A 15,039-nucleotide genomic window follows, 5' to 3' on the forward strand; every position below is an offset into this window, starting at 1 on the left:
GGTTCCAAGAACTCCAGGGAACCTTGGATGTCAGGGGATATACGAGAATGGATTAGGAAAAAAAGGAGGGCTTTTGGCAGATACAAAAGGCTAAAGACGGAGGAAGCCCTCGAGGAGTACAAAAAGTGCAGGGGGATACTTAAAAAAGAAATTAGGAGATCAAGGAGGGGCCATGAAATAACACTGGCGAGCAAAATAAAGGAAAATCCTAAGATGTTTTATAAGTATATTAAGGCTAAGAGGATAACTAGGGAAAAAATAGGGCCCATTAGGGACAAAAATGGCAATGTGTGTGTGGAGCCGGCAGATGTAGGAGGGGTTCTAAATTAATTTTTTGCATCTGTTTTCACTATGGAGAAGGACGATGTAGACATAGAAATACGGCAGGGGGACTGTGATATACTCGAACATATTAACATCGAACGGGAGGAGGTATTGGCGGTTTTAGCAGGCCTAAAAATGGATAAATCCCCAGGCCCGGACGAAATGTATCCCAGGCTACTGTGTGAGGCTCTAACACATATATTCAGAACCTCTCTGGCCACAGGGGATGTGCCAGAGGACTGGAGAACCGCTAATGTAGTACCATTATTCAAGAAGGGGAGTAGGGAAAAACCGGGGAACTACAGGCCAGTGAGCCTAACATCAGTGGTAGGAAAATTATTGGAAAAAATTCTGAAGGACAAAATTAGTCTCCACTTGGAGAAGCAAGGATTAATCAGGGATAGTCAACATGGCTTTGTCAAGGGAAGATCATGTCTGACTAATTTGATTGAATTTTTTGAGGGGGTGACGCAGTGGATGTGGTATACATGGATTTCAGTAAGGCCTTCGATAAAGTCCCGCACAGGAGACTGGTCAAGAAGGTACGAGCCCATGGAATCCAGGGTGCCTTGGCACTTTGGATACAAAACTGGCTTAGTGGCAGAAGGCAGAGGGTGATGGTCGAAGGTTGTTTTTGTGACTGGAAGCCTGTGGCTAGTGGGGTACCACAGGGATCGGTGCTGGGTCCCTTGCTGTTTGTGGTCTACATTAACGACTTGGATATGAATGTAAAAGGTATGATCAGTAAGTTCGCTGATGATACAAAAATTGGTAGGGTGGTAAATAGCGAGGAGGATAGCCTCAGTCTGCAGGACGATATAGATGGGTTGGTCAGATGGGCGGAACAGTGGCAAATGGAATTTAACCCGGAAAAGTGCGAGGTGATGCACTTTGGAGGGACTAACAAGGCAAGGGAATACACAATGAATGGGAGGACCCTAGGCAAGACAGAGGGTCAGAGGGATCTTGGTGTGCAAGTTCACAGATCCCTGAAGGCGGCGGAACAGGTAGATAAGGTGGTAAAGAAGGCATATGGGATACTTGCCTTTATTAGCCGAGGCATAGAATATAAGAGCAAGGAGGTTATGATGGAGCTGTATAAAACACTGGTTAGGCCACAGCTGGAGTACTGTGTGCAGTTCTGATCGCCACACTACAGGAAGGATGTGATCGCTTTGGAGAGGGTGCAGAGGAGATTCACCAGGATGTTACCAGGGCTGGAGTGCTTCAGCTATGAAGAGAGACTGGGAAGATTGGGTTTGTTTTCCTTGGAGCAGAGGAGGCTGAGGGGGACATGATTGAGGTGTACAAAATTATGAGGGGCACAGATAGGATGGATACTAAGGAGCTTTTTCCCTTCGTTGAGGGTTCTATAACAAGGGGGCATAGATTCAAGGTAAAAGGCGGGAGGTTTAGAGGGGATTTGAGAAAGAACTTTTTCACCCAGAGGGTGGTTGGAGTCTGGAATTCACTGCCTGAAAGGGTTGTGAAGCAGGAACCCTCACAACATTCAAGAAGCATTTGGATGAGCACTTGAAATGCCATAGCATACAAGGCTACGGACCAAATGCTGGAATATGGGATTAGATTAGACAGGGCTTGATGGCCGGCGCGGACACGATGGGCCGAAGGGCCTCTATCCGTGCTGTATAACTCTATGACTCTATGACTCTATTTAAAGTAATTGGTGGAAGGATTAGAGGGGAGCCGAGGAGAAATTTATTCACCCAGAGGGTGGTGGGAGTCTTTCCTGAATAGAGAACAGGAAAAGGGCAGATCATGTAATGGACAATACAATTTGCCTTTGGTGGGTTAGGTGACCTGTACACAATCCCATGTTCATGTCAGCGTTATTTTTGACCTCAACAAAAAGTTCCAAACAATGTTTCAGGTCAATCTCACAAATGTTTAAACACATTTCACCACATAGTGATGAGCCAGAAAACTGCGCATGTCTTCTGTGCAGGAACTCACTGCCTGAAAGGGTGGTCGAGGCAGAAACCCTCAACTCATTTAAAAAGTACTTGGATGTGCACTTGAGGTGCCGTAACCTACAGGGCTATGGACCAAGTGCTAGAAAGTGGGATTAAGCTGGATAGCTCTTTTTCGGCCGGCACGGGCACGATGGGCCAAATGGCCTCCTTCTGTGCTGTAACTTTCTATGATTCTATACCCAAAGAGTGGTAAGAATGTGGAATGTGCTACCATAAGGAGTAGTTGAGTCAAATAGCATAGACACATTTAAGGGGAAGCTAGATAAGCACACGAGGGAGAAAGGAATAAAAGGGTATGCTGATAAGGTTAGATGAAGAGGGGTGGGAGGAGGCTCATGTGAAGCATAAACACCGGCATAGACCAGTTGGGCCGAATGGCCTATTTCTGTGCTGTGGACTCGATGTAATTTTTGTTATCCCTTTTAACCTCTTTAGGAATGCTAAGCAGGGACAAATTGTACATGGCATTTTCTCCCAACATTCTGCTGCCCTTTACTCAAATCTACTAAGATTAGAAATGACAAAAATGCGAGCCCACTAATCCTGCAATTACAATACTCACAAAATACACGAGGATCTGTAGGATTTTTTTTTTTGACAGTCAGACCTTTGACCCATCTATTCACATTAAATGTTTTGATCACTTTTTGTTTCACCTTTCTGCTTTGACTTATTAACACTGCCTCTGTGTTGTTACTCACCTCTGCCTGTAGCTAGTTTCCACAGTAACAGAATCAACTTGTTTAGTGCAACCCAAGACGGGCAATGATTGGACAGAAAACATCAAATGGCGTCTTTATAGTGACAGCCAAGTTAAAGTCAACCTTTATTTTTTGAGGATGGACTGACTTTGAACTCTAATTTCTATAGGTGATCAAAGATCAATTTAAACCACACTAGCCAAACCAATATACACTTGAATACAAACTGGTTAATAAGATTTAAAAAAAGTTACCATCACAGTTTTCCTCATCTGATTTATCCTGACAATCTATTTCACCATTACATCGTAAACGTCCATCAATGCATTGGCCCTTTTCACACTGAAAATGGTTGGCAGAACAGATTGGGCAGTTTTCCTCATCGCTATCGTCATCACATTCTGCAAAGCCATCACAACGCCATGCCATTGGGATACAATCAATTTCTCCAGTAGCACATGTAAATTGCTCTGGTGAACAGGTAGGTGGTTCTGAAAGAAGATGTGTTTTATTCAGTTTAAGAATAAGCATTTCATTGTTAATGTAGTACATTTTTTAAAACTCTTTTCCTAAAATCCATCAAATGTGGGTTTCACACTGGAATATCAGAAAGTTGTAGGACTCAAATCTGAATCTGTGCTTTTTTTTCCTTCAGTTCTCCTCATGCACTAATTTTCTCCCTTCCCTTTCCCTCTTCTTTCCTGAAAGTGTAATACATGCCAGGATATTTTTCTTTTTTAAAATTAATTCTTGGGACATGGGCGTCACTTGCAAGCTCAGCGTTTATTGCCCATCTCTAGTTGTCCTTGAGAAGATGGTGGCGAGACACCTTATTGAATCACGGCAGTCTATGTGGCGAAGGTGCTCTCACATTGTTGTTAGGTAAGGAGTTCCAGGATTTTGACCCAACGATGATGAAAGAACGGTGATATATGTCCAAGTCAGGATGGTGTGAGACTTGGAAATGGCAGGGTTCCCATGCACCTGCTGCCCTTGTCTTTCTAGGTGGTAGAGGTCGTAGGTTTGGGAGATGCTGTCGAAGAAGCCTTGGCGCCATGAAATGCCAGCACCATCACCCCCATTTGTCATTCTCCATGTGTAAACCGAGAGGCTGAGCATTAATTATGTGGTCCCCATGCAGTGCCACAGATGCCCGTGCTGTTCAGGTGCTCTGTGTGGGAATGAGTTGAGCTCAGCCCACCCATTAATGGAAATATTTTTCAGGCACCCTCTGCATGTTTGTCACAGGACAGAATTTCAGGTATCAGCAGTCAAGGGCTGTGGGCTGCCTGTAGATTACTGGCAGGATCTTTTGGCATTGGGGGCAGGATGGGCATGACAGAGACGATACAGTTCTAGAAAACACCAGGCAGGGGTCAGACCAGGAAAGGGATTTGATCATTTTGATAAAGACTTCGCCTTCAGCACACGTTCCAAACAGGTACTGCCTCAGTTACTCCAACTGCATTGAGAGGTCTCATAATTTAAGATCTTTTGGCGGATTTTAATCGGCCCTGTGCTGTTTGTGTGGAGGCAACATTTTAAGTGAATGGATTTTTCAAAAATGTGATTGCCTGTGACAGTGCTGATGTTTATTTCAGAGTTACTTAGCTTTTCAAAACTAAGTGGAATGATCATGACTAAGTGACACTTTGTGACTTAAATTGAAGGGCAGTTTTTAAATGTGGACTGATTTGTCACTGACTTCCAAATGTACTGTGGTAGGATAATAAACCAAAGAAAGGGATTCAAATTTATAAAACTGTAATATATGGGTACAGTACCTCCACATGTCAGTAGGTTCTGTAACAACACCAAGTGTACTGGACACGAGCACCGTGGTGTCCCATCACCTTTTGCGATGCAGATGTGCGAGCAGCCACCATTATCACGGGAACAAGGATGTGAACCTGTGAATAAATAGTTCAGGACTTTAGTACCAGCAATAAATACTTCACAGATCCTTATCTTGCTCTAGTGCATCACAGAGTCAGGTTTACAAGGCAACCATTTTAGGTCATAACTGCAAGTGTTGGAAATGGAGCTGCCTGATTGTTAAGTAACAATGTTTTGGGCATGCAATTTGTTTCAAAAGATCATTCTGAATAATTAATATTTAAACACTAAGGAATCAAGTGTATTAAATGACTATATTCATCACCTAATTTCATTTGCTATTTTCATGCATAAATTGCAAAATTTGTAGAGATCATAATACTTAAATAGAAGTGTAGCAGCAAATCACAAACAAATTGGATGATGTGAATTGCATAGGTTTAACACCACAAAATGTTTTAACCCATTACATTTTTGGATTGTTGTGTAAGTTTGACTTAAGTTTTTTTTCCATTTCAGGAGAAAATAAAAAGAAAAGCCTGAAGGCAACAGTTTAAAACTGTTAGTGTAGAAAGATTGCATCTGCCAGCAACAGTTGAACTACATTCATTTACAATATATTACCACAGACACGTTTTGTAAAATCATGGAACATTTACTGTGCATGTGTTATAAAATATCAAGAATATTAAACAAAGCAAACATACTGAATTCTTCTACATCCAGCTCTTCTACTGCATGGATACCAGTAAGATGGACTATTCTGCCCTGAATTCTTGTACGTTGGTCTCCACTTGTCTTTTCTATGCACTCAATCATCTGTTGCTGGCGGTCAATCCAATAAATGTGGTCTCCAAGTATAGCAAGTCCCATTGGCTGGAGAATGCTGGAATCCTGCAATGTCAGCCTATTGGCACCTAAGTAATTTAACAATAGAATTTAAAAATATCATAATAACCCCATCAAACATCACATAAAAATACACCTAAATTATATCTCCAATAGTACTGGAACAAACTGGTAGCTCAGTCCAGCAGTAGAATGTGGGTTTCCACCTGAAATTTTCCACAAACAAGGTCCTTTCAGGAAGAGGGGAGGCGGGAAGAAATGAGATCAGATGGAAAGTCAACCTAAGCTTCTTTCGCACCCCTCCGAGCAGCCCATAATACAGCAGGGTTCTAAAGTGTTGGAGGTCTTCTGCTTGTTGCCCAACCATAGAATAGGGAAAGATTTCAAGAGAGAAAGGGTTTATTAAATACAAATATTATTAACAAACGTGAGGCTTTTCTTTACAATTTAGTGTATAACTGAGTTGCCAAGTGTGGTACAAAGCCATACATTCTCAGAAGGTCATACGTGCTATCCCAGGTTTGAACTGGGTTGGCTGATTTCAGCCAGGGTAGTAACTGGAGACTTGTAATTGGCCTCAATTGTTCTGAAATTGGTGACATGCAAAAAAAAATCAGTCATGGTTCAGGATCCCGATCACTATCTGGTGACCCCTACTGGAAAGTGCATGCAAGTGGATGTTCTTTCAAATAGCCATTTGAATGATTAGACACTGGAGGGCTGCCAATGCTCATGGCACTGCATTCCAACATGAGCCAGTACTTTCAGGATATCAAAAAAGAAAAGGGTGAGAAAATAGGAGAAAACATTCAAGAAGGTCTTAGCATTTGAAAAACTTGCTTTGGTCCTTAGCTTACAATGTCCAATGTGTCACTTTAATTTTTTTTCACAACTAATTGTAATGCTTTGTATCAGATTTGGTTTGTTATGTTGATATTTTTCCCTAAAATAGGATACTTCATTATCACTTTGGCTCAGTTAGTAGCACTCTTGGTTCTGCACCTTAGTGTTGTTGGCTCAAGTTCCACTCCAGAATCTGAGCACATAATTTAGCCTGACAGTTCAGATCAGCACTGCTAAATTGTCAGAAGTGCCATCCCTCAGATGTGAAGTTAAACTGTTGTCCCGTGTGCCAGTTCTATAGGCAGGAATGATCTCATGGCATTTTTTGAAGAAAAACAGGGATTCTTCCAATGTCCTGGCCAACATTCCTCCCTCAAATCTCCCATCATCACCAAAAACAGATTAACTGGTCATTCATCTCATTGCTGTTTATGAGATCTTGACATGCGCAAAATGGCTGCCCTTCATAGCATCACCACACTTCAAAGTATTTTATTGCCTATGAAGTGCTTTGAGATGATTCTGAGAGTTGTGATAAGGCACTGAATATCAAGCCTTTCTTCTTTCTCCAGGATAGCATAAAATTTATATGTAGTCCCCAAATAAAATTTCACTTCAATACAGCATTTTTAGCGAAATTTAAAAGCAGATGTTCAATAATGATTGTAACAAAAAAAAATTAGAAAGTTAAATATTATTGAACCTGCTAACACTCATGGTTTAGAATCACACATAAATAATGGCCACTTGGATGAGGTGCTGGAGGTCACCCAGTGACAATAAATAAATCAATGGAAATGCAGTTTGTATTTAGTAGCAAGAATTTCTCATTATAAAGTTGTTGCTCTGTTAAAATAAAGTACTTTTTCCTAAGTTTAAGGAAATTGCAGCCTAGTAGAACATTTTGTTTTTTTGAACAATCCAACATCATTAAAAACAAAAAAGGCAAGTTTTCCCAAGTTTTTACCCGAAGGGATTGTAAAAATGTGTGGATTTGAATGTCTGCCAAGTTACAAGTACAATTAATCTGGTTGCTTAGCCTTACAAATAATAATAAAAGAGCAGATTTCATTTAGTTAACTTCATGTAGGTGAAAAAAATCATGGGACATTCACTTGCATATGAGGCTACTTTGTCCTGCTGTCATGTATGTATAATAGAGGGCAACTAAGGATTTAAGGTATACTCCCGAGGCTATGAAAAAACAATCTTTTCATACTGTCTTGGGCTGACAAAGTAATAGGTATCTACATCTCCCCAATTAGAATGTAGATTAAATTATGCTTCCTTTTGATTATTTTATTTAACAAAACCTACAACACTTTTTTTTAAAACCAAACGATGGTTTAGGAGTCTTTATTACTGGTTTAGAATAAGCCCTCTTAAGAGCATAAGAAATAGGAGCAGGAGTAGGCCATACGGCCCCTCGAGCCTGCTCCGCCATTCAATAAGATCATGGCTGATCGTCTACCTCAACTCCAGTTTCCTGTCCTATCCCCATATTTTAACATGAGATTGGAAAAGACACAGCTAAAGTGGCCTTGTCTTTGTATCTGTCACCATAATTTTATGCTAAATACAGCACACTGATACAGAATACAATAAAGTGCTGCTAGTCTACTAGGTACACCAAACCAAAAGTCTGCTATTGATCTATCCCCACCATCCTTTTTGAGAATTTTTCATGCTTTCTGTTTTGGGTGTCCAGTGTCAACATCAAGCACTTCTAAGCCAGGTATAGAACTGTTGCATGCAACATAAAATGTAAAACACCCTCTCTTCAGTCCCAAGAATCTGCCTCAGCTCAAATCTCAGATGAGTAGCTCCTACTAACTTTTTACCCACACCAACCATCGTGTTTCCTCTCAGAGAGACTGGCATACTTATAACTTTAATTCCAGTGTGTCCTGGTAAGATAGCTCCTTGCTGCTTTATTGCTGATAATAGCCTGGAAGTTACTGTGAGTGATGTTACTGTACAAACGCTTCACATGCTCATATCAAGTTCCTCTCTCTGTTATTGTAACAGGGGCATTAATGCTTTTTTAAATGGCTAGAGCTACCTTTAAAATTGCAAAAAGAGGAATTTGATCCAAACATGTTAAGCATTACTATAATATCACTTAGTAATTTTCAGGCCAACATAACTTGTAGAGTTATTCATATTTGGATATTACCATGCCGTTTTGAACTGGTCCATTATTAATTTGGCTGCATGATTAATTTAAGAATCCACTTTGGTTTTCTTCAAGCCAAGTAAATTCAACATTTCAAAGTTAAGGCCTCCTGAGTCACTGACTGTCAAAATTACAAAATGAGAAAATTACAATAAATGATACTAGATTTTTCTAGCATGAAAATACTCACTGGTCCTGTCAAACTATACAAGAAAAATCAAAGACGGACGGAAACATTATTAAAGGTGGATCTTACTGAATACAGCCATGGAAACTCAAAGCTGGAAATCAGTTTTCATTTCATATTTCAGTAGAAGATTGCAACAGCTATTTTATAGAAGAGAGGGTGAGTACACATGAAAAGCCAAGTGAAGATCTCAAACTTACCAGATAAATCACTGCTTTCAATACGTTTTAGATCTGCATCAACCCAGAAAAGTTTCCCCAGTTTGTTATCAATTGCCAAATCAACAGGTCGGATCAATCCAGTTGAAAATAATACTTCTCTTTCAGTACCATCAAGTGCTGCACGCTCTATCTTTGGGGACCTTTCCTGCATATTTGTGAAGTACATGTACCTGCATAAAAATTTTAATACATAACAATGGAGCATTAAAACAAGGATGTTGCTGCTAGGATAAATTAGCTCACATGTAAAACCAGTATACTATTACACCAGTTGAAACAAAATATATTTTTCAAAAAGAGGGACGAATTGATGTTGCAATAATTCTTAGGAGTTTCACTAGCATGGTTAGAGGTTAGCTAGGACAGCGTGTGGGAAATGGAGTCAGGAGGCAAGAAAAGAATGAGGATTTCAGCACAAATGGGCTGAAGTAGGGGTAGACGCAAGTGTAAAGTAAACAGTACTTAGTAAATAGGCGGTCCTTGTGAATGAGAGGATATGGGGTTGGAAACTCAGTTTGGGGCCAAACAGGGTGCCAAGGTAGTGAACAGTCTGGTTCAGTCTCAGATCGAAGCTAGGCAGGGGAACGGAGTCAGTGGTGAGTGTACACAGTTTGTACTTTTCAATGTTTAGCTAGAGAAACATCTGGCTCATTCAAGACTGAATGTTGGAAAAGCACAGAAGCAGTGGAGGGATTGAGAGAGTTGGTGGAGAGGTGGATGAATTAATTTATGAGCAGATACTCATTGCCTAAATCACCTGAGCACATTTTAAAGAATGTGCAATAAAGTCACTCTGCTGACATTCAGTTGTTTAATGGGCTCCACTGCTCTTTATTAGCTCGACAAAGGCAAAAAAGTAAAGCTGGAATTTTCACACTAAATCTGTAGTAATTTCATTACAAATGTCAATTCATTCAATTGCATAATAAGCAAATTACAATGCGAGGCTATTAACAGTTCCACTGATCACCAAGTTCCACTTCAGTACTGAACACACAAAAGAAAATGCGTTACCCCCGTTCTGCATTCACAACAATGGCTCTTGGTCGGTCATGCTCTCCGCGAAGAACAATTCCAATGGATTTTCCATCAAGCCTGTTAACATTTATGGTGTTGGAAGTTTCACAAGTCCAGTAGACAGTTCGGCTGTAGATATCCAGGCTCAAGTCATGAGGCTGTATATCTGGGTTCTGGCTTTGGTTTGGCCCGGACACAACCACAAATGCCTAGATAAATAAATGAATTAAGGTGACAAAATATATTATACACAATGCCAGGAAATGCCATGACATCCTAACAGCACCTATTTGACATAGAAACATAGAAAATAGGAGCAAGAGTAGGCCATTTGGCCCTTCGAGCCTGCTCCGCCATTCAAAATAATCATGGCTGATCGTCTAACTCAGTACCCTGTTCCCGCTTTTTCCCCATATCCCTTGATCCCTTTAGCATTAAGTGACATGCATAATCTGTGTTAGTTTTGAAGCGGAATTGTTTTCCTCTGAATTGAAACATAAGCACAGTGTTACGAAAAAGATCGCTCTACATAAAAGTGATCTCTGTCGTTCTTTTTTAAAAAAATGTATTGTGGCTTAAATTTGCAGGATACACAGAGTTGGACAGTAATAATTTTGTGCGGAGTTTCTCCTTTAGTAACATCAAGATGTGGGGGTTGTGCCTTCATTCCAGTCATTAATGCAACAGAATTTAACATCACTAACAGGCGATTCCATCAAACCTCTGTTTTCGGCTGACTGAACCAAAGGTTACTAAGCATAAGACATGGAAACAAAGTACAGAGAGTTGAACAGGGAGGGAGATAAAATGTCAAGCAACAACAAAGATGATTGGGAGATCTCCCTTTTTAAAAAAAAATATCAAACAGAATACTTAGCATCCCTACAAATATTTAGTCGATTGGTCCACTGTTCAAATGACTTTAAATGGTTACTGTTCCCATTTTTAAACTATTTATTTCCCCCCCACCTCCATTTGTCTCCTGATAGAGCAGCAAGCTGACTGCAGTGCCTCAGAATCAAGGTAAGGAAACTCCTGACCTCAACTTGGCTTTTACCAAATGGTGCAACCAAAAATTGACTTATTCAGAAACTGGGCAGCTACTTATATTATATCACTTCATGGTAGACTTAGGCATTGTGTGACTAAAGCACATTTAACAGGAACTACTGGTAAATCTCCAGGATAATACCTTATGATGCATTGAGAAGCAGCAAAAGATGTACAGAGCTCAGGGAAGTTGATAAAATGTCAAAAGCAAGGATGGTCAACGCAGAAATCTCAGACAATTCAATAGAGGTTCAACAATGTCCTAGGGTAGGGAACTAAAATTAGCAATGTCTCTTGTTTCTGATTGCTATTTGGTGGCTCCTGATGGAAAGTGGACATATGTGAAAGTCGACCAAAGACAGGATGGAGTTTGTTAGGCCTGCTGACACTCACACGTGAAGAATGCAATTTGGATGAGTTACCAAAGAGCCGCTCTACACTGGTAGCATTATCCCTCAACATGTGTCAATGTTTTAGGAAATGAGGGAAGAATATGGGAGAAAATTGAGTCGGGAAGGGGTGGGAAACACTGTTTAATCAAAGATAAAACTATAATTCCATTGTGGTGGGCATCCTTTCTGAAAGATTTCTTATATTACTTACCTGAGAGCCATCATCTCTAGCTCTTTTGATGACATTTTGGCGTCCATCTACCCAGTAAATCAACTTGTCAACAGCATCATACTCCACTGCCTTCACATTTCGCAAACCATGTACAGGCAAAATTATATCTGGACTCTGTTGTTCATCTAACACCATACGACTAATTGCAGTCTTCTGACTGAACAGCAAGAAGCTGATGGGTGCTAAAAAAACAAAACAAATTAAACACATATAATGATTAAAAAATTATAAGTACCAAATCTTTTTACAATGTTCTAAAGCAAACAACTACTACAGGGTTACCTTACAGGGTTATCACTGCTAAAGGAAATCTCATTGCAAAACAGTATCGAAAATTTGATGTTTTCCAAGTAAATTAGTACAGTAAAATGTGATTACTGCAATTACCCAAACTGTAGATTTAATGTATGAACTTTTGAAGCAACATTTTAAACAGATTACTAAGTTAGCGAATCCTTTGGGCATTCTGTTCCACTCAAATGTCAGAGTGAATAATAGCATAAGAAATAGGAGCAGGAGTAGGCCATAGGGCCCCTCGAGCCTGCTCCACCATTCAATCAGATCATGTCTGATCTTCTACCTTAACTCCACTTTCCTACCCGATCCCCATATCCCTTAGTGTCCAAAAATCTCACTATCTCAGTCTTGAATATACTCAATGACTGAGCATCCACAACCCTCTGGGGTACAGAATTTCAAAGATTCACAACCTTATGAGTGAAGAAAATTTTCCTCATCTCAGTAGTAAATGGCCGACCCTTATCTTGAAACTACAACCCCTAGTTCTAGACTCTCCAGTCAGGGGAAACAGCCTCTCAGCATCTACTGTGTCAAGCCCTCTAAGAATTTTATATGTTTCAATGAGATCACCTCTCATTCTTCTCAACTCCGGATGTTGTCCAGGTCTTGCTGCATGCGGGCACGGACTGCTTCATTATCTGAGGGGTTGCGAATGGAATTGAACACTGTGCAGTCATCAGCGAGCATCCCCATTTCTGACCTTATGAAGGAGGGAAGGTCATTGATGAAGCAGCTGAAGATGGTTGTGCCTAGGATAATGCCCTGAGGAACTCCTGCAGCAATGTCCTGGAGCTGAGATGATTGGCCTCCAACAACCACTACTATCTTCATTTGTGCTAGGTATGACTCCAGCCACTGGAAAGTTTTCCCGCTGATTCCCATTGACTTCAATTTTACTAGGGCTCCTTGGTGCCATACTCGGTCAAATGCTGCCTTGATGTCAAGGGCAGTCACTCTCACCTCACTATACTCCAATTCCCTTGCAATAAAGGCTAACATACCATTTGCCTTCCAAATTGCGTGCTGTATCTGCATATTAACTTTCTGTGATTCGTGTACAAGGACACCCAAATCCCTCTGACTACCAACATTTCTTATTCTCTGACCTTTTAAAAAATATTCTTCCTACCAAAGTAGATAATTTCACATTTCCCCACATTAAACTTCATCTGCCACCTTCTCGCCCACTCACTTAACCTGTCTATATCCCTTTGCAGCTTCTTTGCGTGTTATATTTCAGCAGCAACAGGGTACATAACTTGACAATAATGTCCAAAACACTGCATTAAAAATACTGTCATTTAAACTTAAATGTGCTGGTAACATTTCTTTGATGTACTTTCATAATCATGCAGGCGGTCTGAATATTCTACTACAGTATTTAATAATACGAATAAAACTTTAATATTCAACAACTTTTGCTAATTATGCATTCACTGTGCTTCAGCAGCATCTACTGCAAGTTACAACGTGGGAACTGATATTTATTACTTTTGTTCTTAAATTATAGCCTCTGTGTCTATTATTAGAGATAAATGACTGCAATGACTTAAAAGAAGAATTTAATATCTGATTATTATATATAATAAACATAATTTCAAAGCAATAAAAATAAAGACTTACAACTGCAAGTTCTGTTATTGTCATCAAGAATGTAATGTGATGCACATCCACACCTATACCCAGTTGGCACAGCAAGGCAAAGATGAGAACAGTGTCCATTGGTTTGCACACAATCATTCCAGCCATCTTGCCGTGAAGAATGAAAAACTAGGATATCCATTACGTAGTCCAAATGTCCCTGAATAAGGGTACGGTTTTGTCCATTCATCTTATCAGCACGTTCAATACTGCGAAGATTCCAGTCAGTCCAGTAGATGTAATCTCGGTACTGCGTTAGTCCAAAGGGGTGAGGCAGATCATCAGCTATGATTTCGCGCTGTTGTCCTTAATTGATGAATAAAAATAGAAACATCTATTATTTTTTGCATCCAAGTTAGCTGAATGCATAAAAAGTGCTATTAGTAATATTTTCTAAATATATTATTAACATTGGCTTCATATCTACACCGTTGGAGCTGCAGCCAAGAGGGCAACATGGAATTATGAGTTTGGCCTAGTACTGGCACTAGTCGGATAAGCTCAAGATGTGGTCCTCCTTGGTTTTGCACGACTTCTATTTGCTCAAAACCCATGGTGTAAGCTTATTTGCAGTACAATACGCTGAAAGCAGCTGACTGTTCCATCAACTCTTAATTCAAAGAAACTGAGCTCAGATGGAGGGTGGAAAGCAAAATGTCATGCTGGTATTTGAGTTCTGCAATTCCCCGTTCAACATTGATGTGAGCAGGCATATAACCGAAGCTTCCTTCTCACATCAGTGATGCACAGGTGGGGCCAGTATCAAAATAGCATACCATAACTCATCAAAATCCTGGCAATTTTGAGATTTGCATCTATTCAAGGTTATCAAGCATGCAAACATTAACCCTAAAACCCTAAAAGAAAACATCAGTTGAAGAAAGTAGCAGAAACATGCTGAAAAAATTACGCACGTGAATTTTTTTGTTTGCAATTGAAAATAGAAATAGCCTTTTTTTTAAATTTAAAAGATTTACCAAGAAATTATCTAAGAAACACTACATGAAGTACTTTCTGAGTCACAATCATAGTCACACAACAGTTGCAGCAACAGCTAGTAGCCCCAAGATCAGAAGCATTTTTTTTGGGAGGTGGAATAACTGCCACATATACAACTGGAGAATACCAAATTTAAAATTACATTGCTTTGAATAGTTGGCCCCAATAGACAATATGGTATGTAAAACATTTTGAATTAAAAATGTACAGCTGTTTTTGCAATGCAAGATTTCAGAAACAACTCAAAGAAGCACATTAAAAAAGCTTCCCATTGGCC

At 40.0% G+C, this 15,039-nt stretch overlaps 1 protein-coding gene across 1 annotated transcript in view; it reads right to left on the minus strand.

Moving 5' to 3' along the window:
• The window catches only part of LOC137327968 (low-density lipoprotein receptor-related protein 5-like), a 229,864-nt gene that overhangs the window by 27,063 nt on the left and 187,762 nt on the right, over positions 1-15,039 (minus strand). Inside the window, exons 12-18 of the mRNA XM_067993981.1 lie at positions 13,746-14,069; positions 11,802-12,004; positions 10,146-10,357; positions 9,111-9,301; positions 5,563-5,772; positions 4,804-4,929; positions 3,274-3,510 (exon numbers count right to left, since the gene is read on the minus strand). Of these exons, the coding sequence (XP_067850082.1) occupies positions 3,274-3,510; positions 4,804-4,929; positions 5,563-5,772; positions 9,111-9,301; positions 10,146-10,357; positions 11,802-12,004; positions 13,746-14,069 (1,503 nt within the window). The remainder of the gene's footprint in view (positions 1-3,273; positions 3,511-4,803; positions 4,930-5,562; positions 5,773-9,110; positions 9,302-10,145; positions 10,358-11,801; positions 12,005-13,745; positions 14,070-15,039) is intronic.

Source organism: Heptranchias perlo, chromosome 12 (genome assembly GCF_035084215.1).
Source record: "Heptranchias perlo isolate sHepPer1 chromosome 12, sHepPer1.hap1, whole genome shotgun sequence".
Lineage (NCBI taxonomy): Eukaryota > Metazoa > Chordata > Chondrichthyes > Hexanchiformes > Hexanchidae > Heptranchias > Heptranchias perlo.